Source organism: Ctenopharyngodon idella, chromosome 2 (genome assembly GCF_019924925.1).
Source record: "Ctenopharyngodon idella isolate HZGC_01 chromosome 2, HZGC01, whole genome shotgun sequence".
Lineage (NCBI taxonomy): Eukaryota > Metazoa > Chordata > Actinopteri > Cypriniformes > Xenocyprididae > Ctenopharyngodon > Ctenopharyngodon idella.
Window position 1 is genome coordinate 23,074,631 of NC_067221.1, and position 24,171 is coordinate 23,098,801.

General features: G+C 39.2%; 1 protein-coding gene and 1 long non-coding RNA gene across 2 annotated transcripts in view; one reads left to right on the top strand and one right to left on the bottom strand.

Moving 5' to 3' along the window:
* The window catches only part of LOC127523651 (uncharacterized), a 31,954-nt gene extending 26,071 nt beyond the window's left edge, over positions 1-5,883 (top strand). Inside the window, exons 3-4 of the long non-coding RNA XR_007932913.1 lie at positions 1,605-1,647; positions 5,038-5,883. This is a non-coding gene — a long non-coding RNA (uncharacterized LOC127523651). The remainder of the gene's footprint in view (positions 1-1,604; positions 1,648-5,037) is intronic.
* Positions 5,884-16,791: 10,908 nt separating this feature from the next.
* Positions 16,792-22,741, bottom strand: cope (COPI coat complex subunit epsilon). Its single transcript, XM_051914519.1, has 10 exons — positions 22,538-22,741; positions 22,286-22,348; positions 21,900-22,000; positions 21,588-21,740; positions 21,456-21,509; positions 21,123-21,204; positions 20,071-20,226; positions 19,053-19,121; positions 17,138-17,212; positions 16,792-17,003 (listed from the first exon to the last, which is right to left on the bottom strand). The coding sequence occupies exons 1-10, from the start codon at positions 22,637-22,639 to the stop codon at positions 16,956-16,958; spliced, it is 903 nt and encodes a 300-aa protein (XP_051770479.1). The 5' UTR covers positions 22,640-22,741; the 3' UTR covers positions 16,792-16,955.
* Between the last annotated feature and the right edge of the window lie 1,430 nt (positions 22,742-24,171).

The window sequence follows — 24,171 nt, forward strand, 5'->3', positions numbered from 1 at the left end:
GAATTGAGATCCTGTGGGAGCAGAGCAGATGACACTGCTGCGGCAGTGGAGCAAACCTGCTTTTCAACTTGCTTTCCAACTATCCAAATCTGTATTTGTGGGATGGACTTTTGGGTTAAAGCTGGACGTGATGGTGAGTTCTGAGCATCTGAGAAAACCGAAAAAAGCCAATATGAGCATTGCGTCAAGTGTGAGGGTGGTATTGATGGAGTGGTAGCCTCAGCGGAGGGTGGAGATACATTTGGTGAGTATGTCTAAAGTTATGGGTTGTCTGGCACCTGGGTGGGTGGGTTTGAGTTTTGGATGCCTTTGATGAGCAGAGATGTCTGTGAATTGGCTATTTCTGAGAAGAGCTAACCGAAAATAAGTTTGTGGAAATATTGAATTCTGCTTAAGTAACCCTTGCTGGAGCTGGCTGGGAGATTCTTGATGCTGTTGAGATGAGATATGAATGAGGTAATGGTGAGCAGAGAAAAATCGGGAAAAAACAGGTTGTTTGTGAAGTGGAAAGACTTAAAACATCTCCATGCAGTTAGATAGGATTGGAGGGTTATAAGTGAGACGGCTTGAAGAATGGAGTTGAGAGAGGCGTCAAGGAGAGGTTTCAATGGGTGGTTTATGGGAATATCAACTCTGAACAGTGAGGTACTGGGGTTGGGATTGGGTCCGTTTCTGGTGTCAGCAGCCTGAATTTTTGTGAGGATCTGTTTTCTGATGTGGCAGGTGATGGGGGGGTGGTTCCAATGCTTTAGCGTTCGGTGGGATGGGTATTGGCATTGCGGAGAACAGAATGAAAGGAGATCTAGCTTGGGGGAGAGTGTTAGAAAGAAGAAAGGCAGGCGGGCGGAGGCATACTCACACTAAGAAGGCGACATGTATTGATGGAGGCTGGTATTGCGAAATGGGGCACAGCGCTGGGGAAAGCTGTGATGTGTAGCTCGGCGCAGCGAAGAGGAGGCCTGGCAGCGGCGGAATCTGGGGCACGGCCCAGACTTGCTGAAGGCCTGCTGCCACTTGAAGACCCAGTCTTGCGAGGGAGGTAATTAGTCTGCGTTAAACAAAGTTAGCTTTATATTCTGTTACTGATGCCCAGTTTATGTATGCCGATACGGTGTTATGTTGTGTTGTGTGTTGATGTTATATGTTGATATGATTACAGCCAATGATTTGGCAGAGGTGTCATTAGTATACGTTATGAGCCAATAGCTTTTAAGTATCATAGCTTCACGTGCATGTGACAGGCCAAGGTATTTGACTCATTTGCCATGCAGATCATCACTCGCGATGAAACGAGAGCATGACGGCTGGCAACGTCGAAGATCCATTGTTAATTGTTTTTGCGGATCCGTGTGAACAAGGATCATTTTGACAATGTTGTCACCTGTAATTTAAACTTTTCAAAAATGCAGAGGAAAAACTTTTAGGTTTTTAGTACATCATTGTCGTGTAAACGTACCCTAAGATTATATGCCATTTCAGTCAGAATACAGTGGGAAGACCTTAAGAAAATGTACAAAATAAGCTTGCGCAATTTACATATGAATGCACCCAGAGTCGGCGGAAAAACATACTACCAGCATCAACTTTCGTTTCTGCTCTGACAGCCGCAAGACCCCGCCGAACATATACATCTGGGATGGAAGGAGGGTGAGTAAATGATGAGAGAATTAAATAGTATGCCATTTAAATAATATATCAAAGGGTGGTCACACCAAATATTGATTGTATTTAGTTAATAGAAGTTCATTAATAAATAAAATCTATTTATGACAGTATTTTTTGAAAGCATCCTCACTTTACAGCATTTTTACACAAGTGCCTAAAACTCTTCACAGTACTGTATCTTTGCAGGTCAGTGTCCTACTGTCCTACTGTCCTACTGTCGTTAGCAGCTCTTATATGGTAGACTGAGTACAGTTGTAACATTTTTGCTCTTTCCTGTACTTCACAAATACTCACCAAAATAAATGTTGGGTTTTTCAGTTGTAATATTTGAGTTATTTTAGGAATGTGACAGGAATTGTTTTACTGTTTCTAATTCAATTCAAATCAAATCAAATCAATTCAATTCAATTCAATTCAATTCAATTCAAATCAAATCAGCTTTTATTGGCCAAGTATGCAAAGCATACAAGGAATTTTTTCCCGGTATCAGTCGTCCCACATGTATATGTACTGTATTATAATACTTGCAAATACCAATATACAGTGCCTTACAAATAACCACACGACAACGCAATAATTATTAGCTAAAATACTGCCCTTAGTTACGATATTACACAAGAAAGAAGTGACAAGTAAATCAGAGTCTTTATGGCTACCGAAAAGAAGCTATTCCAAAATCTATTAGTCCTTGTTTTAATTAGAGTATAACACCTTCCAGAAGGTAACAACCTGAAAAGCTTGTGTGCGGGATGATGAGGGTCACGGACAATCTTCTCCGCCTGTTTCAAGACACGGAGCCAGTGCAGATCCTGAAGGGAGGATAAATCAGTCCCTATAATGCGTTCAGCCGTTCTGACCACTCTCTGAAGCTTATACTTGTCTCGTTGGGTGGCAGAACTGTACCAGACAGTGAGTGAGGAGCACAGGACCGATTCAGTCGTAGCCTTGTAAACTTTACACATAACTTCTCTTAACAGGTTGCACTTCCTTAATTGACGGAGGAAGTACATGCTCTGTTGAGCTTTTTTAATAATGCGGACAACGTTGCTCTCCCATTTCAGATCACTGCAGATGGTAGTGCCAAGGAACTTGTGGGATTCGGTGTTACTCACTGTACAACCATTGATTATAAGTGGAGACAAACAGGATAGACTTTTCTTAAAATCAACAGTCATCTCCACAGTTTTACTGATGTTAAGTTTCAGATTATTACATATGCACCACGAGTAGAGCTGTTCCACTTGCTGCCTGTATACTGACTCATCTCCATCCCGAATAAGGCCAATAATTGTAATATCATCAGCAAATTTTAAAAACTTAACTGTGGAGTCAGAAGAAGTGCAGTCATTTGTATATATGGAGAATAACAAAGGGGAGAGCACACACCCTTGAGGGGCGCCGATACTAAGGATGCTTGTGCTAGATGTAAACACCCCCATTCTCACCTGCTGCACTCTATTAGTGAGAAAATTAATGATCCAGCTATGAATAGGATATGGCACCAAAAGCTGTTTTGAGAATAAGAAGCAGTTTGAGATTAAGAATGTCAGGTATAATTGTGTTGAAGGCTGCGCTAAAATTCACAAAAAGAATACGTACATAAGACCTTGGAGAATCGACATGCTTCAGAGTAAAATACAGACCCAGGTTCAGCACATCTTCCACAGACCTATTAGACCTGTACGCAATCTGAAATGGATCCAGCAATGAACCGATGATGACCTTTAGATATGCTAGTACCAGCCTCTCAAAACATTTCATAACCACTGAGGTTAAAGCGACTGGTCTATAGTCATTCAGGCTTGAAATAAAGGCTTTTTTGGAAACATGTAATTGGTGTTACATATAAACATTGTTTAACTTAAAAAAAAAACAAAAAAAACATGTAAATGTAACTATTGTAACATCCAGTCCTTGTTACTGCCAAGCATACTGCTAAAAGGACAAAGAAAAACTGCATGAATCACTTGTGACATTGTACTAGACCAACAAAATGATTTCTGTTAAATGAGAGAATGTGCACGTTGTATTCAAGGTTCTTATCATGTGACGACAAGTAACGCAACCAAATGGTATCTTAACATGAATCCTCAAAACCCTAGCAAAGCAGCTGGACCCAGTCTGCACTTACATTGTCAAGAGCTCGGTGACTCGCCCTGAGGTTTCAGTCTGACAAAAAGTCTGTCAATATCGTAAACATAATCACAGAAGTACTTAAAATGTGACCCACGAAGTCAGAATGACCAGCTATTTAGTTATTCTTGTCTTACAGATTCATGTGTCTTTCCAGGTTCCAGTGATATTTTAGCATTAGGATACTATTATAGTTTTTATTAATATTTTTATTATTTTGAATTAGATGTTTATATCTTCCGTTTATGAACCGGCCGTACGTGTTGTGTTCGTTTACAGACAAAGCATTATGAAAATTGATTAAATAAATGCTTTGTTTATTATGAGGACCAGCCCATGAGTTTTAGTCGAGTATGAAACTTGCAGGATGTTTTAATGGTACAAAGACCTCTTCTATGTTAAAAGATTAAGGCAAATTGTCATAAATGTTTAGGTAACAACTACATCTGTCTGGGGGGAAAAACAGCAGAGATTAATTCAATATTATTGTTATTTTCACAGCTTATTACCACAATATACTCTCATTATAAAAAAAAAAAGAACATTAACTGTTCTTTTATTTCGGTAACCGGTAACCTTTTGGGAAGGAGACCTCAGAACACTGTTCTCAGTTTTTGAATGCGACACGGACATCATCCGCCATGTTGACATTATCATGTGACCTATGACGTTATCACAAGTGCAACAACTTAAAAGATATGAGTGACAGGTTTAATTCATCTGTAAATATCTTGATATTTATTAAACTTGTTAATTTTGTGGTCTTGTTGAAGAAACAGCATTTTTTGATTGTAGTATAACCAATAAATTTTGGGTTAATTTAAGTTCTTATATTTTGAATTCCTACTAATCTGACCCAGTTTTATGGCACTATGAGGTGTTAGTGCACCTGTCGCTCATATATATTTTTTCATTTTTATTATTGCAGAACTTATAATTACATAGAAGATCAGGGAAAATACCATAGTTGTATCTTTAACAATGAACAATAATAATGACAAAAATTTTCATCCACAAAAATGGCTTAAATCTCATTTATGTTTTCCTCTTTTTCTTGTTGAATTTAACTCTCGTTGCATCCCTCAGGCTTATAAATATAAATAATTTTTTTATGCATTATGATGAATTATTCAAAGATATTTAACCTTGTCATTGTGCTTTTTTCTGTGTATATAATCTCATACTATCATGTACGCAAACCCATGTTTTTTTTTTTTTTTTTTTTTAAATGAGCGACAGGTGCACTAACACCTCATAGCACCAGTAACTTGACAACCTACCTAGTACAGTTTTCCTCAGCGTTTGCAATGTCTGCAGAAAGGAGACAATGGGCGAAGACCTCACCTTTGGAAAAGACTGTTGATTTTATACTCTAAAAATGTAAGTATCACTACTTAAAAATTAAGATTACCCCAGAATGAATTGCATTGCTAGCCCACCCCAACACTTACGCACAATAATAATGATAAATTCTGACCAATACTTAATTATATTACTTTTTTTTTTTTACTGAAAATTGCTTTGGTAAACAAGTAAAATGTTTTATCATATGACATAGCTATGCATGAATACACACCAGACAAATGCAGCCAAAGTGAATACATCTCAATTTATTTTCAGCCAAGCAATGAATTAATGCAAGAATTAAAATAATTTTATGTACAATAGGAAACATGAATAAATGGGGAAAAAGAATGAATAAAAGTAACCATCACAATTAAGAAATACATATACAAGTCAAGAACGCATGAAACAAAGCTTTATTCAAACTTATTGTTCTAACAATCATGTATTTACAGGCAGTGAACTCCACATTCTACTGCCATCTCAACACAGCTGTGCCAATTCTGCAGCTGACCACTGTGGCCACCTTCGCCTGTCTTTGCTGTCCATCATGTCCCTCATTGCTGCTCTCCTCAATAGGGACATTGTTGAGCCAGAAGATGAGGAAGACCATGTCGTCGGTCCCCCTGAACCCCACAACCTTAAAGCAAGAGTGGGAGAACGTGTCTGCTCCAAACATTTGTGTGCCTGAACATGACTACCTGTAAAACATTTAAACAGATTAAAACATTTTACTATTCATGTCAGCATTCCTTTATTACTTTTGTGGTGTAGGTTAAAAGGTTAAAAGTATTTGGCGTGCTGTCCAAGGGGAGGGCTCCAATTTTGGCCCAAAACCCAGAGTACTCCGCCAAAAACCAAAGAGCAAAGGACAGCCGCCAGACTAAAGACCCCCAAAATGCCCCAGGATTTGGCGGGCTGGTGTTTCCAGAAGAAACCTCGCTGGACAGAGAAAAGAAAAAAACATAACCGCTTGACCGGGAGGGCTCTCGCAGCATCCAACGGGAGATCAAGACTCACTGCATCGGACGGGTATGCCTTGCCAGACGGAGACAGAGAAAACATGGATGCTCGACCAGGAGGGCTCTCGTGGCGTCCGACGGGAAATCAAGACTCATTGCATCGGATGGGTAAGCCTCACCGGACAGAGAAAGAGAAAGCATAGACGCTTGACCGGGAGGGCTCTCGCAGCATCTGACGGGAGATCAAGACTCACTGCATCAGACAGGTAAGCCTCGCCAGATGGGGAAAGACAAAACATGGACGCTCAACCAGGAGGGCTCTCGCATTATGGTTGGATTGGTGACAAAAAGTTGAAAATATACTAGATGAAATGTCCTTTTTTAGCTTGGTCTGTCTTGCTTTGTTTAATCAAGTATGAGATTGTTTCACTATCAAGTACTGATAAGTGGATTTTTGGATCGAATTTGGAAGTGATAGCAAGTTCAGAGCATCTAAGACAATAAAAAAAAAGGCTAGAATAAACAGCGTAGAGTGTGTGCGGATGGTATTAAGGGGCTGGTAGCCTGTGTGGAGGGTAATGCATTTTGTGAGAATGTTTAGCGTTATGGGTTGTCTGGCGTCGGGACGGGTGGGCTGGAACAGTTGAATCCCTTTGATCAGGACGGAAGTTTGTGAATTATTTATCTTGGGGGGAGGGAGCGCCATACATCAATTTGTGGAAAAATTGGACGCTACTCAGGTAGCCTTCGATGGATCTGACTTGGAGGCCCTTAACACTGTTAAGGTAGGAGATGAAAGAGGTGATTGAAAGGAGAGAAAAATCGGGATACGGCATGTTATATGGAAAGTGGAATGCTTTAAAATATCTCCATGCTGTCACATAGAATTGGAGAATTCTGGTAGAAACTACTTGGAGGGTGGTGTCCAGCGTTGCATCGAGGAGGGGTTTTAACGGGTGGGTTACGAGAATATTAGTTCTGAATAGTGAGATACTGGAGTTGGGAATTGGTCCCCCTCTGGAACCAGCGTCCTGAATTTCTGAAACGGAAAGCGAAACAGAGAGTCAGCAATTTGATTTTCTGACCCGAGACATGTTTAGCGATTATGATAAAATGATCGCATACCGAGATCCAGATTAGACGTCTTAAAAATGGCATCAGAGCAAGTGAATTGGAACAGCCTTTGGTAATGCACTGGACTGTTGCTTTGTTGTCGCAATGCACTAAAATTCTGCTAGTAGTCCATCCTTTCCCCATTGCAGTCGGGGTTCAAAATGATTAGAAAATCATCTAGCAGGTGAATGAGGTGAGGAATTGCGTAATTGTTCGACAAAATCCAGCAAACAGCTTCACATTAAATGGTAAAAATTTTGGGGCTGCTTTTGCATCCGAAAGTTAAGCGAACAGCGAAATAGAATTTCCCGTGCCAGGGCACCCTGAATAAGTGCCATGAATCCGAGTGAATGGGCATCACTTTGAAAGCAGACATGATGTCGATTTTGGCAAGCCAAGCGCCCTGACCCATGATTTTTATCATTTCGATTGCATGATCTATGTCGTGGTATTTGAGAGAGAATTCGTCGAGTGAGATCAAGCTGCTTATGCTTGGGAATGGGGAATTATGCAGAGCTGAGAGATCGATTATGAGGCATTTCCTCCTCGAAAATTTTCTCGTAGCTACTCCAATGGGGCTAATACGAAAAACTTTGAATGGGGGATCGTCAAAAGGGCCGATCATGAAGCCTGACTCGACTTCTTTTTTATTCAGGTTGTTTACAATGTTGGGCTCAGCGACAGTAGATTGGAGATTATTACAGATGGTGTTTTGGGAGAGTGGGCATTCCACCCCAGTTTTAAAACCGTGTTTAAGGCTGGGCAGCAGATAATCAGTGCAGTCCGAGTCCGGGTGGTGAGCTAGTTCGATAGCTAGACGAAAAATATTCACAGGAGTCGGTCTGTCATTTTTTTTTGATTGACAGCTTTAAACACAGGGCATACAGGACGGGCACGAGCACCGCCGCAGAAGTTGCATATGTGTAAGTACCGACAACGCTGTCTGGTGCACATGCCAATATTAAAGTTGTTGCAAGGCTGTCTGCTGTCAGCAAAGGAAGATGCTCTACGTCTGAAGTCAGAATTGTGTGGATTTGTGTTGATTGTTGCAGGTCTTGGTATGTAGCTGGTTGATTTAACAGGGGCTGTGTCTGGGCAGGGGGGGATGGAAGGGTTCATTTGTGGGCACGCGCATGAAATATTCCTGCAGCCTAGGAATACTTTGCTATGTAGGTCGGGGTCGAGTGCACTTCAGTAGGGGCACTATAGGACAATGCAAGCTCCGCCATGAGTGTTTAATAATTGTTCAGTTTGCACCGCCAATGGGGGAAGGCTGAACAAATTATTTCTGTGAAATGGCTGAAAGCGACAGTGAATTCAGAAAAAGAAATTAAACATGATGAATATGGGTTTTGATTTTTTAAGGTGACAGAAAAATCTCCGCAGTCTATCTGGCAGTTAGAATCACACACGGGAAGCTGTGAAAGTAAACTTGAAAGGTCTACTTCCGCACCTGCCAGGATCTGTGCTCGGATGTTGTGAGCCACTGGGGGTGGTTCCGAGGCGACAGCATTTGATGGGACGGGCTTCGGAGTTGCTGTGAACAGAGAAGTGAACAGAGAATGATGTGATTTTGTATTTAGGAGAAAGCTGTAAGGGAGAGAAACCGGGGCCACGACTGTCGGTGGAGGCAGCCTCACACTTGAGTCGGCCTGTGGGGCTTGAGGAGGGAGATTGAGAGAAGTGTAAGAGGGACATGGAGGAAAAGACTGAGAAGGTCTGTGTTGCAAGTGGAGGTAGCCTCACGCTTGCTTGTGCTGCTGGAGCTGCAGGCCACTGAAAGGGGGAGGGGTTAACGGTGGTCACAGAAAGATGATGAAATGCCTGAGCGTACGCCGCTAGTGGAGGCAGTCTCACGCTAGCATCTGATATAGGAGCTGGAGGTGACTCCAAACGAAAGGGGTTAGAAACAGCGGGAGGAAAAAACTGAGAGGCTGCGTGGGGGCCGGCAGGCCCAGCTGCATATGGTGCTGCGGCAAGAAGAGCCGCGGTGAAAGGCTGAGCTGAAGCGGGAGGCGAGTGAGGTCTTGTAGAGGTGGAATCTGGGGTGTGGCCCAGGCTCGCTGAAGGCCTGCCGCTGCGGCCCAATGCTCACAGAGAATCAGATCTTGTGCGGAAGGAAGGTGTTGGTCTTGGGCGAGGCGAATTCGGGGCCCCATGGGTTTTGCTCTGCCTATTGGCCGCTTTGGAGGTAAGGTAACGTATAGATTGTACAAATCCGCTTTGTTCATCCTGCACGAGGGCTGAACGTCGAAATTAATCAGTGCTTGCCTCAGACTCAATACTGTCCACTTCCCAATAGGTGGAATCATTGACACGGGCGAACAATAGTTGGATGCCGGGGAGGAAGCTGGAATTCTCACCGGTGGTGATGAGGGTAGGCCTGGGCGTCTTAGCAAGCGAGTGGCTGCTTGAGCAGGCTGGCGCCCGCTTGCGCTTGGTGGCAGTATCTGGTGAAGAAGGAGTGGTCCTGGGGCCGGCTGATTGCGGCGGAGGATCAGGAGAAGAGCTGAACTCGTCGTCAGATGGGAGGAGTTGAATTTGAGACATCATAGCAAACGGGTGAACCAAATGCGGATAAACTGTCAAGCGAACAGAGGTAAGACTGCTGTATATATACCTCTTGTCGTTAATTGAGTTGATTAACTGAATGCTCTCCACTCATGTTAATTAGGTTAATTATCTGAACATGCTCCTCCCAAACTTTGTTAATAAAACAATATTTAAATTGTTGAGGTAGTTGCTGATGTGTTAACACTTTTTATCCCACACAAATGTTCCTTAATTTATCAACAGCACTAACAGACAAATAAAATAGATAACTTATGTTTAGTTACTAATTGTAGATATGTTTTTTTACATTACTTACATTCATGTAATGTAAGCAGTGTTGACAACAGTGAATTCTACTACATAATAGCACACATACATCACTCACATGTCTATTTCATGTTGTAATTTGCTCATCATCTGCAATAATTATCGAAAAATGTTCCTGTCAGATGTTAAATAAACATTTATTAAACATCTCTCTAGCAACTTTACACATCCAGCAATTCAACAGTTTACTGTACAGTAGTTCAACAAATGCGATTTTAACACAAAGAATCGTGTTTTTGGTTACTCATATTTGAAAACACCTACATCGATCTTCTCCGCTTACATTCGATTATGACGTATCCTCTCCCGTGGACTTACTACTCCTTTCACTTACTGTTTTATCCTACTATATAGTAGGTAAGTAGGCATATTCGAATGCACTATTAGTAAACGCACGTCCGACCCCATTTCGCTTCCAGCAGGTGGTCTTGGAGGCATTTCCCCTCCTGACTCAAGCATTGTACCCCCTGCCTTGCAAAGTGCTTTCTTCATTATAGAAATTTGATGAAATAGCATGTATCACATGTTCTTATAAAGCATACGTGACGTATTCCTCAGGGTGGTGCTAAGCGCTACTGGCCAATAAATGGTGTGATGGTATAAGGGCTTCAGACATTCGTCACAACGAAGGTGTTCCCATAGCCATGGCTACGCAGTGTCTTGTTACCTATTCAGGGAACAAAGGTTACATACGTAACCGAGACGTTTTGATTTATTTTGCATTCACATTCACTAAAATATAATATCTACAATGAACATACATGATGTTTTTAGACCTGAAAACTGCAACAAAATAATGTGTCCTCAACTAATCGTAAAAGGATGGTCAATTTTTTCAGAACACCTGCATTGCACAGAGCTGCTGCCTCAGCCCTAAATAATTGGTTTCTCACTATTCACCTATGACTGTCTCCACTTCAAAAACCACATTATCAAATTTACTGATGACACCACCATTTTTTGTTTCATCAGTGATGAATGAGGCGTAAAACAGACTTGGATGTCAGCAAAACAAAGGAAATTATTTTTGGGCAACTCACTATTTTGCAATCAGATTACATTGGACAAACTTTTTATATGACAGATTTTCCTTCAAAAACTGATCAGATAAAAAGATAAAAAGACAACAGATATAATTTCCTCCACTGGGATAAACTGAGTCAGCACTTTGTCCTATAACACTTTCTGTTCTTTCTACAAATAAGGTCACACTATTCATATTTTGCAATGTTTAAAAATTAGTCTTATGTACCCGTGGCCAAAAGTACTGGCAGTGACATCAATTTTGTGTTTCCAAAGTTTGCTGCTTTAGTTGTTGTGGTGTCAATTCACATTGTTTCTAGATGAGTGATCAGATGAATTTAAATAATTGCCAAAAAGCTTCATTGTTCAGAAAAAAAAAGAAAAAAAAACTTTATCTCAAAAACCCAAATTTCACTGTTTTTTGTCCTTGCATGGCAAAAAATGACCAGCTTCACTAATCATATCATCAGCACATGGGAAAGTGTGAACAAGTACTAATCAGGTAAACTAGCTATCATTCACGGGTATGTGTTTCCCAAAAGCATCGTTAGCCAACTATGGTCGCAAGTTCCATCATTATCAGCATAGTTCAATGAGTCAGTGTTTCGTGAAACCATAGTTCCAACAAACATTTGCAAACAGCATCGAAGTTGTGTGGTTGGAACGACAGCTCTCAAGCTGTGGTTAGAAGCATGATTTCTTGTTTTCATGACATGTGGACTTATTAAATTCTTATCTTGAGCAAAATAAGCAAGCTGACATTCAGTACAATCTATATCTTTTATTTTAAATATATACAAATGTCATTTACATCTTTTAGTTTGTCAAGAGATTTAAAGCATCGTTTTTGAAGTGTGTGCATGTGCTCTAGTACATAAGAACGAGCCTATTGAATCTGGAAATAAAGCAAAAATGAGAAAATGAGAACTGCCAACAGATGCAATGTCTGTAATTTATAGCAAAAAAATAAAAAAATCTCAAAAGGATTCATTAAAAGAAGTTATTACTCCACCACCTGTATGAAATTATTAACTAACGTGGTTAAACAACAAATTTGCAACAATACAGTTGTGGGAAACAGTCGTGACTAGCTAGTAGATTTTTTTCAACGATGTATTGTAAGTGTACTATAGTTATGCAGCGAATTACGTCATTGTATGGGAAACGCACCCCTGATTGGATTATAAGAGCAGACTGATTGCTATTAAACGAGGGAAGAAGTGCTTCCAATCATTGTGTTCTTGTGTTAGCAATGGTTGCTTTGCATCAACATGGCTTCACATGCAAGGAAATGGCAAAGAATATTGCACCTCAAAGAACATTCATCAAGAACTTCAAGGAGAGAGGTTCAACTGCAGTGAAAAAGGATTCAGGATGTCCCATGGTGTCCAGCAAGTGCCAGAACTTTCTCCTCCTAAGGAATCAGTTATGGAATCATATTACCACCAGTGCAGATGTTCTGCTCAAAGTTTACTTGTTGCTTGTATAGTTTTGTATAGTTGTATAGTTTGGCACCCCCTAGTGGCAGTTCTCTAGAAAATTAGTGATCAAATTTCTCACACAGTGAGTTGTGATATTAAGTTTATTCATAGCTTTGATAATAGGTATATATACAACAGACTTCTGTTGAGTGGCTCATTCCACCATGTCCTCAAATTAACCCTCGCTCTCTCAAAACATTGTCTGTGATAATCGCCAATCTGCTCTAGCAGAGCCCGATATAGTAGACAATCTGATTAAAAAAGAAGTCGAATCAGGTTTCATGATTAGCCCTTTTAATGCTTCCCCCCTTTGAGATTTTCCATATTAGCCCTATTGGAGTGGCTGCTAGGAAATTCTAGGGTAATACACGCCTAATAATCAATCTGTCAGCCCCGCGTAAATCCCTGTTCCCAAGCATAAACAGCCTAATTTCTCTCAAAGAATTTTTTTTCCAATACCACGACATAGATCAAGTGATTTCTATGAATAAAATTCAAGGTACACTGGTGTGGGAAATTCTACTTTGCCATACAATTAACTTTTGGATGCAAAAGCAGCCCCCAAATCTTCGATATGCTATCAGAAGCTTTTTGTAAGATCCTGACTTACAACTATGCATTTCACCTGCTTGACAATTTCTTAATCATCTCGCCTCCTGACGCCATCCCAGCTACGCATATCTTCACAGTTCAAAACATTTTTCGCAGAGCATTACTATCTCCCAGGAGAAAACTATGGGCCCAGCCACATCCTCCAAATCCCCCCCCCAGCTTTTAGACACACTACAGTCCCATTCGAGTGTCTGTTCGAGCTTTACCCTCTTGTCCTAGCACCCTTTTTGCGGGGAAAGAACGGACCAACAACAGTATTCTAGTTCATTGTGACAATGAAGCAACCATTTAGTGCATTAATAAAGGCCACGCTCTGATGCCACTCTTAAGACGTCTCATCTGAATCTCAGCATGCGACTAATTTATCATTACCAATTTATAGTGAAACACATGCCCTGTTCAAAAAATCAAATTGTTGACTCTCTCTTGTTTTCTGTTTCAGAAATTCAGGTTGCTGGCTCTAGAGGCGAACTCATCTCCAACTCCAGTTCCTCACTATTAAGAGCTAATATTCCCATTTTAACCCACCTGTTGAAACCCCTCCTAGATGCATTGCTTGACTCCATCCTCCATTTCCAGACAGCCCATAACACTAAAGATACTCACTAAATGTAGCTCCACTCTCCGATTAGGATATAATTCCATTAACACTGCCCATACTCTCAACACTGTTTATTTTGGCCTTTTTAGGCTTTCTCAGATGCTCAGAACTTGCCATTACTTCCAATTTTAACTCTAAAATCTCTAAAACTGCTCCCACTGGATGCTGCGTGGTCCCTCCCGGTCGAGTGGTCAGACACCTCCCCGCAAATGCTAGCCTGCCAATTTGTGGCACACAATTTTTTGGGGGGGTCAATTCATCTCTGGCGGCTGTCCCTTGCATACTTGCTCCTTTGGGGGAGTTCTCTGGATTTGAAATTCCAAATTTTGAGCACCTTTACTGATTATATGTTAGTGTGAATGATGTTTTATTAACAAAGTTTGGGTGGAGCATGTTCAGATAACAAACTAAATTAATAAGATAAGAGGTATATATACACAGCAGACTTACCGCTGTTTCACAACAGTTTTCCAGCATCCCTCCATCACCCCATCTCCTCATTTCTAACTATTCCTATCTCAACCTGGGATGAGGAGGGGTTTACTCTGAATTCGGGCAAAATTCCGAGCTTGAAGCCCTCCCCTCGGACAGCATGGCAAATATGCATAACCTTTACTCTATCTGATTATAGGTAAGTGTGAACTCGTGAATGGCAGCAGGTGGGTGTAAGTGCATCTGCACGCACAGTGAGACTTTTGGACTATCATGCGGGCTCCCACAAGGGTCCATACTGAATCCAATTCCATTTTCCCTGTATATGTTATTTTGGGGTCTACTTTCAGGAAATATGAGATCGCATACCACTGCCATGCTGACAACACACAACTGTATGTCCCATTACACCCAGTTTGACAAGTCTTGTTCTAGCATAAGTGGTTGTAAAATACTGAATTTTCTCCACTTACTGTAAATGATAGCAAAACAGATGTTGTTGTTGTTGGCCCTCTTAGCTCTTTGCTCCTTATCTCTAGCTGCTTGGGGTCCCTGTTTAGAAATGTTCACCCATACACAAAAAAATCTGGGTATATTTTTTGATTGCAAGTTGAATTTTGCAAGTTAATACTGTGGTGAAAACTAGTTTCTACTACACATCTATAGATCTGGAGACGATCATCCATGCTTTTATATCATCTAGACTGGACTATTGTAATGTGTATTTAGGACTCTCTCAATCATTGGTGAATCGACTGCAGTTGGCACAAAATGCCGTTACTAGACTATTGACCAGTCTGAGAAGGGGGGGCAGAATCACTCCGATTTTAACATTGGTAACCTGTCAAATATCAGGTCAACTTCAAGGCCCTATTAATAATTTTTAAAATTTTAAATGGTTTTGATCCCTCTTAACTGTCAGATCTTGTTATTTTACACCAGCCAATAAAGAATCTGAGACTGGCCGATAAACTACTGCTCCAGATGCCACGGTCCCAACTCAAGCGAAAAGGCGATCGTGCCTTTTCGATAGCCAGACCTAGGTTATGGAGTAACTTACCACATGCTATCCACTCTGCCCCCACTTTGAACACTTTTACGTTTTGGCTTTTGAGTCTGACCCAGGAGAGAACTAAATATTAGTATTTTATGTTGTTGTGTTTGTATTGTCTTTGTTTGGCTTTTCTTGATTGCTTTGTACATCACTGTTATTGGGGCTGCACTTGTGGCTTTATAAGAAACTAAACTAAACTAAACTAAACTAAACTAAACAATGGCCTGGTGTCAAGAAGAGCAGCAAAGAAACCACTTCCCTCAAAGAAAAACATCAAGGACAGACCGAAATTCTACAGGAAGTACAAGGAGTGACCAGCAGAAGACTGATGCAAAGTTATTTTCTCTGATGAGGCCCCCTTCCCACTGTTAGGGATATCTGGAAAATCAACTGTCCGGAGAAGAAAATGTTATCATAAGTCTTGTGTCATGCCAACAGTGAAGCATCCTGAGACCATCCATGATTGGGGTTGCTTTTCATCCAGTGCCTCATTCTGCCCAAAAACAGTGCCAGGAATAAATAATGGCATCAAAACGTCCTCCCAACAATCCAGGAGCAATTTGGTGATGATCTGTGCATTTTCCAGCATGATGGAGCACCATGTCACAAGGCTGAAAATGAAGTGGCTTGGAGGTCATTACACTGAAATTTTTGATCTATGGCCAGGCAAATCCCTGGGTTTTAATGATAGAAAACCTGTGGTCACTTCCCAAAAGGCAAGTAGACAAGCAGAAGTCCACAAATTGTGATCAACTCCGAGCACTAAGGCAATGGATTGCCATCAGTCAGGATTTGGTTTAGAAGCTGATATCCAACATGCCTGAATGAATTGCAGAGATTATGAAGAAGGCGGCTCAACACTGTAAATACTGACTCTTCGCATATATTAACTTATGAAACTATTCATATTAACTTATGAAATGCTTATTCTTTTCCAGAACATTGTATACCATAGAAACATGTGAAAAAAATAATCAAAATACTGAAGCAGCAAACTTTGAAAAAAAAAAAAAAAAAAAATTGTCACCGTTAATACTTTTGGCCACGGCTGTACTGTACCAAAACGTTACCATTGGTCATACACACAAAAATTAATATATTGATTATTATTGTATGAGATACTGAACTTTGGAATGTCGTAGCATTGGTTTTTGTCCATTACATAGGGCCTTCATGGATCTGACTTGTTTGTTCAGCACAACCCACAGATGCTTGAATGGATTGAGATCTGGTGAATTTGGAGGCCAAGTCAACACCTCAAACTCATTGTTGTGCTCCTCAAACCATTTTTGCTTTGTGGCAGGGTGCATTATCCTGCTGAAAATATGTGTGTGTATTTGCTATTTATATATATAATTTCATCTGCAACATCTCCCAAAAACCTGAGAGACCCGAGCACAGAACATTGAAGAATGTATTTATTTTTCTTCTTTTTTTTTTTTTTTGTAATCGCAACATGACTATTCAATAAGACAACAACACCATGTGTGCTCATGTATGATAAACATGTTTATTTAACCATGATACAGGAATGTTTGTAGAGCATTTGGGCATGTCAAAATGAGTTTTTGTTTAAAGGCATTAAAAAAAAAAAAAAAGGAGAAATAACATTGTGTTGCATTGTAGGAGACATAAATAGAAACCGTATACTTCTTTCAGGCGCTGGGGGCGTACTGCATGGCAAGTCTGTCAAATTCATTCTCCTGTGGAAACAATTGAGTTCACATTAAACTTAGTAGTTTTTTTTTTTTTTCCATAGTTATTCAAATAATGCTCTCACAATATGTTCTCAAAAAAAGAAAAACAGAACAAGATGTCCCATAATAAATAACCTTACCTTAGCAAGATAATCCCTAATAAAAGGATGTGACTTGTGTGCATCTTTCAGTTGAGACAAATATCGATTTGTCACCTGTGCAGAAACAAAAAGACAGACAATATGATAATCTGTGATGATTCCTCAAGGGTTTAAAATGAAGATCACATACATTGAAGAATGCAGATGATGATTTTTTTTATTTTTTTTATTTTTTTATGTTAACATGTTAATTAGGACCGATGCACCGAATGTTCAGCAACCAAAACTATTCGGCTGAAAATAGCAAAAATATAGTGTAAAAAAAAAAAGTGAAAAGATAGAATAAATTTTACAGAACAATGATGTTTTTGATGAAGCAATCAAATAGCAAACAGTGTAGAGTGAGAGGCGCGCACGCTTTACAAAATTCAGCAAACATGTCAGCAGTGTGGAAGCAAAGTGTCCGAAAAAGACACAAAAATGGCCAGTTGCAGACACTGTTTTGCTAAATTGTATAGAGCAGTGGTTCCCAAACTGGGGTGTCAGAGGGGGAACACAAACAAAATGCTGAGTTTTGCCCTTCATTTAATTCTGCTCCCCTTTAAAATAACATTAAAACCAAGCATGTACTTCTAATAGGCAAAATGCCACCTCTAGTGTAAAAACAACAGGAAAATGGGAGTGCCGTAATATGTCAAATACATGAAATCCAATGAAATTACCTCATCTTTTGTAATCAAAACTGACTACCATCCACTAAAGCAGCATGCATCTGATAGGTTGCGTGCAGAGTCTGCTACCTTAGCAAACAGTGGTACATTACTGCAGTTCTCGACAATGTACCTTTGTAAAAGTGACGTTTTAGCACTTACTAGCATGAAGAACAAATATAGACACTGACTGTGCATAGAGATCGATTTAAGACTCAAACTCTATTTGATACAAAAACATACCCTGTACGACGACTTATTTTTAATGTTGATAATGTATTATACAAAAAAGAATGCCATTCTCCCATATATCCACGATTGCAAATGTGACATTGATTTTTTTACATTTCAACAAACAAAAAGGTGATATTAAGAGATGTACATTTTAAACAGTATTGTTGTTTGCTCTATTTTGCAGTGAAACAATAGTTCCACCGAAAGCCACAGCAGAACTGTTGTGCATCTCCAAGCAACACACAGCAGCAATGATTAATGGTCCATTGATAATACAGCCAGTCTTGCATTGTTAATGAATGAATAAATAAATGACTCACTCGTTAAGACAGTACCTTGCCGCCAGTAGTTTTTAGTTTAGTTTAATATTTAAAAGTAGGCCAATCACTTTGTTTTTACCGTCATTTCGTATTTCTCTATTGAACATTTTTTATTTAAAACATTATCTCATAACATTATCTATGCCACTGTAATTGCATTCATACCACCTCTGAGCAATATTAAACGATGTGTAAATGCATTTAGATTGTCCAATGTGCCACTGCAGGGCAAATATGGCTTTTGTTGATTTCATTTGATTGAAACTGTTGATTTAGTTTAATTTATTGATTTATTATATTAATAATGAAATTAATGGAATTTGACATAAAAATGTCAAAATGTAAAGACAAAAAAATGCACCTGAATATCAATTTAAAGGGGCAAATATTGTCCAGTCTAAGTGGAAGAGAGAGGATACGAAGGAGGATATTAAATGCCTCTAAAAAGTTTGAGAACCACTGGTCTAGAGGGGGCGCATCTGCAAAAACTTACAGCAGAAATAAACTTATTTAAATATTTTTAAATTGATTTTTTCTTTGAAAAGCACATTTTGACTATTTAATTTATGCAATGATGAAAAAACGGTCAAAATAAATGGCCTTCAACCAAGTGTTTCATTATATTCGGTTTCAGCTTCGGCCAAGATTTTTAATTTCGGTGCATCCCTAATGTTAATTTATGGAGTTTACCTCAGGAGGTTTGCCCAAATGCTGTGTCAACACAATGAGGTTGATGAGTGTCTCCGGGTGGCTGCTGTCCTATAGAAGATAAAGGACAGATCATGACATTTCACCACAGTTAAACCTAGACCACTGACTGATCAGTATACAGCGCATCTTCATGAATTCTGCTTTCAATTTTAATAGTGATTCTAGTAATCCAGAAATGCTCGTTTTCCCTCCAAGCTAACAAATTTACTGCCTTGTATGGGTCAGCATAAGAGATTAATGGGATTTATAAGAAAATTAACATTCAGTAATATTAGCGATTTAACTACACTGACAGATGATAACACAATTTGAATTGAATTGAGCTGGATAGCTTTGAACTTTACATGTTAACACCAACTTTGCAACATTGACAATGTTATTGAACTGAATTTAATCAACACTTTACTGAATTGAGATGAATAGTGACACTATTATCTTTTGTAGAGCTGCTTTACAGCTGAAACTGAATTTGTTTTCTAATTAATGAAGCACTACATAAATAAATTTGACTTGACCAACAGAAAAATAAAGCAGAATTGTCCCCAATCAGAATAAGAATGCATTAGCAATAGAACTGCTAGTATGGTCTGTGTCGTGAATTCAGCCAATCTAAGTCAATCTGGTAAAACTTTATTTTGATGGTCTACTTTAGATATTCTTCTAACTATATGTAACTTTGCAACTACATGTCAACTATCTCTCATTAGAGTACTAATAGACTGTCTGCTTAATATCTACAAACACTTTATTTTGATGCTCCCCAACAGACATCCTACTGACTACAAGTAACTTTGTAACTACATCAACTTATTCTACTAAGCCTAACCTTACAGTCTACTAATACTCTGAATTAGTTGAAATGCAGTTTCAAAATTATCAATCAATACTTGTCAAATATATTTTCGCTATGCAGACTCTCAGGACCAAAGTTAAACTTTTGTTTGCAGTGGGAGATGAAACTTCCTTGCAATTGCTGTACTGAAATCCAGGCTCTTACTTTGTCCAGAGCATCCTGTAGTACTGACTCTGCCTCATCCCACTTATTCTGAGCCATGTGACTGGCAGCCTGACCGTTCAGCAGCAGCAGTGTGGGCGAGTACTTGTCTGACATTTCCTGGAAGATGTAGAACGCATCCTGCAATTTCTCTCCCCCCTGTTGGTAAAAGATTGAGAAAGACATTTAATTCCCAGTTGATAAGGAAGTACCATAATTCAGCAACACCAGCAAACACTGAATAGGCAATAGGCATGCAGAGAGATTTTAAAGAAAACAAAATCATCTCAAATGTTTCAGCTCACTACAACAATGCACATGTCTAAATGAAAAAATGTACAGTAAATGGATGTAGTATTTGGGTAGCATAAATTTACATATTTGTTAATGATTAAGGCTGCTGAACCTCAGCAGTCAAAACAGAATGATTAAGTGTATTTTAATTAAATGAATGTACTATATTTTTAATAATATTTACTTTAAAATTTTGAGGCATGACTACCATTTCATGGTGCTAGACAATGTTCATCTGATGTTCACCTCTAAATCATGCAGCATTTATGTCTACACACACATTTTATTGATATTATATATATATATATATATATATATATATATATATATATACACACACACACACACTGTATGTTTACAAAAAAATATAGCAAAGGTATTAAAATCCAATGCATGCAAGACCATCTGGTGGGAGAAATACAGAAATTCATATGTAATTTATTTAAATCCGTATGAAAGCATGAAGTACATGCTGAGACTGGAGTAGATAAGAGTAAGATATTTAGATTTTTTTTTTTTAAGCCAAACTGAATTAAAGTTTGCTAAAACAATGCTTAAATATCTATTTGGTGATTGTTTAACATTATCCAACAGCCTGCAAAGTTATTTCAGAGGAAATTTATTACATTTTGACGAAGGATAATAAAGACAAAAACTTTTTTCTTTGGGATGACACGCACCAATTAATCGGTCACAGGAACACAAGGAATGCCCATTAAAAAAGCAAATCATTTTAATTTCACATTGATTTGAATACTCACGATGGCAAGGTTGACCCAGGCTGTAGCAAGCTGAGTCAAAGTGGAGTCTTCATCTTGGTCTTGCATCTTCTTTAGCTCCTTTCTGCGAACACAACAGATCCATGAAAATAACATATTTAAAAGTTATTAACTAAAGGCAGGTATAATTTCTCATTTGTAGTTAAAAGTCAGAAGTTAGGCTAAATAATATATTGTCAAATAATATCTAGCAGGTTAAAAGGTATTTTTAATATAACATACAAACAGCTTTAACGCAAGCACACATAAACCAAAAAAGAAATAATTAATTAATACATAAACAAAAAAAACAACAACAACAACAAAAAAAAATACCTTGCCATATCAACTCTGTCCAACTTGAGAAGTATCTGGACAGTCATGGCCATGCTATGAGAGAAATACAAAATGACAGTGAACAACTTATACATTATTATTCCAAACTATTTATGAAAACTCCAGACTCACCACTCCAGACTCTCTCCCTGGTGCAGGGTACGTAACGCAGCATCTGTGTTCATCTCATGCAGATAGATGGAAGCCGCCATCAGCAGGAAGGTGGTGTTGGAAACATCAACACTCTTAGCCATCTTTTTGTCCAATTCTGCCACTATTGCATCTCTAAGAAAAGCATTGTGCCACCAGATGTACGGTTTAGTTCACTTTGAACGTAATCGTTTAACTGACAGACCAAATGGCTAACCTGCATGCGTCTAGGTTTTTAGTTATAAAAGGTTTGAAACAACGAATAAAAAAATGTGACAGTTTGACTGCACAAACCTCTTGCCTTCATTGGACAGGTACTCGGCAAACATCCTAACAGCCTGCAGCTCCTCAGAGGAGCTGGGCTTTATTTCATCCAGAACCACAGCATACTTCCTCTGAAAAGACAACAGAAATCATCACTGTTAATTAGAACTCAAAATAACAGCACTAACTCAAAAGCACATATAACGTACATTATATATATATATATATATATATATATATATATATGTGTGTGTGTGTGTGTGTGCTTTCAGCTGTGTATGCTTTCTGACAGAGAGGGAAAAAAGACATTGTAGCTTGACATTTACATCGACATACATCTAATTTTGTATGAGTTTATTCTGAACAACATCAAACCAACACAGCACCACAACAGACTGATGCTAAACAGAACTTACCTGAGCAATGTATGCTCTGTACAGAAAAATGTTCTTCTCTGCATCCTTTTCTGGCCCTGATGTCTGAAAGAAATATGACACTTACACGTGGTTGTTTATCATTTGTTAATTACAGTATCGTTACAATATTTAGGTACTGAATATAGAGAAGGTATAATGAATTAGCCGCAGGCTAACAGACCTACTCTAGAATCTATAAGCCTTTCAATCGGAAATGTTTTCGTGTCAAGGAGATATTTTCAGGACACTCACCTTTACTTTTTGGGCTTCGTTAATGCAGTGTTGATAACTGCCAATGTAAAAAGCGTTTTTCACATCGAATAGCTCATCCACTTCACTCTGCTGCGACGCCATGTTTGTGAAACGTCAACTTTGCCGACGTCACTACGGCCACGTAGCCAGAACAGCTTGCTTCGTTTCGCTGATGAATTCAAACTGGTTTGTGTATGGTGTCCTCTTGTGGCATCGTCAGGAATAGGCGAACTGCTGTTATTTCGTCCAAGTGGTCTAATAACTACAGTATATTCCTGCAATACCGGAGGCTGCAGTTTGAGTACCGTATTTCTAGCACCCTAGTTGTTTGTTTTTTGTTTTGTTTTTTACCGCAATTCTACTCCAACAGAGGAGACCTGATTCAAACTTCAAACAAACAGATGCAAATACTAGACCCACGGAAATTATTCACTTTTCATTATTTTTCCAGCTTTTTTAACGTAAGTGTGCTCACTGCAAACGACGCCCAGCTCTTGGACGTAATGGGTGGAGCTTGACCTAGTTATGTTTAGAGATAGGGAATAGGGATATGGCTATTGTTAGGGTGTGGCTGGACCTTCAAAAGTCCTCCACCCATATCCAAAGAGTTTTAGTGTTTGACTTGTCTGGCTGTAGACATGCACAGATGCACTCTCAGACATGCATTATTATCAGAAATGCATGTGCCATATAGGGCCAGTGCAGGCTTGTTTACAGGGCAGTCAGTCATAGGCGATCCACACTCCAATCCAGAAGGGGGCACGCACGGTAATGTAACGCTGTTTGCTAACCGCCACAACAGGTTAAAGCGCAGAAGAAGAAGAGATGATTGATCCTGATCAATATGTTTAAATGTAATCTCTCAACCAGTGTTTCAACTGCAGAAAGATATCAATAAAACAGCTTGATATATCTCACGTAGCATTACATTTACCTTAGGCATTTAGTGTCGACAGATTGTTAGTTCACTAGAGAAATGAACTCTAGAGAGGAGTATTTCGTATCAATGCATAACATCAAAGTACCATGAGAGCGATTCAAAAGCATATGGAGCATCTACTCTCTAATCACTCTTGTGGTATTTTAATGTCATGCACCGATCAGTCAGCGCAGCGCCGCATCAAGTCGAACACACAGAAGTGTGTGCCTGACAAGCACATGCACACAATCACTGGGGGGCCGTTTACATGACACCATTTTTAACTAAAACCTAAAACTTTTTATGTATTTTGGCCATTCATTTACACTACAATGGAGTTTTGGGGGCCTGAAAACGGGTTTCAAAGTGCACGTTTTTGAAAACGATACTGTTATCATCTCTGTATGAACAATAAAAACGCAGATCTATGAAAACGGTAAAGGCATTTTATGTGTTCAGTCTATAAGAATGTGTGTTTGGCGCGAGTGCTCTGTAAAAGAATGCGTATGTGCGGAAGCGCGTAGTCTTTCTTTACAAAGTGACATCGCCAACTACTGACCTGGCATGCATTATAGTTTTTAGCCGTTTTCGCGCATCCGTGTGAGCGGGGATCTTTTTGATAACATTGTCATCAGTACAAAGAAATAAAATTCCTGTTTTTAGTACATTGTTGTGTAAACGTAGTCTGAATACATCAATAAAGTTACATTTTCAG

What these genes read in the sequence shown, in the direction of transcription:
- cope (XM_051914519.1), bottom strand. Translation starts at nt 22,639, where the DNA reads ATGGCGTCGCAGCAGAGTGAAGTGGATGAGCTATTCGATGTGAAAAAC. An exon ending in ACGAAGCCCAAAAAGTAAAG is followed by an intron (nt 22,349 to 22,537) that starts GTGAGTGTCCTG and finishes TATTTCTTTCAG; the next exon opens with ACATCAGGGCCAGAAAAGGA. An exon ending in CTGTCCAATGAAGGCAAGAG is followed by an intron (nt 21,741 to 21,899) that starts GTTTGTGCAGTC and finishes TGCTTTTCTTAG; the next exon opens with AGATGCAATAGTGGCAGAAT.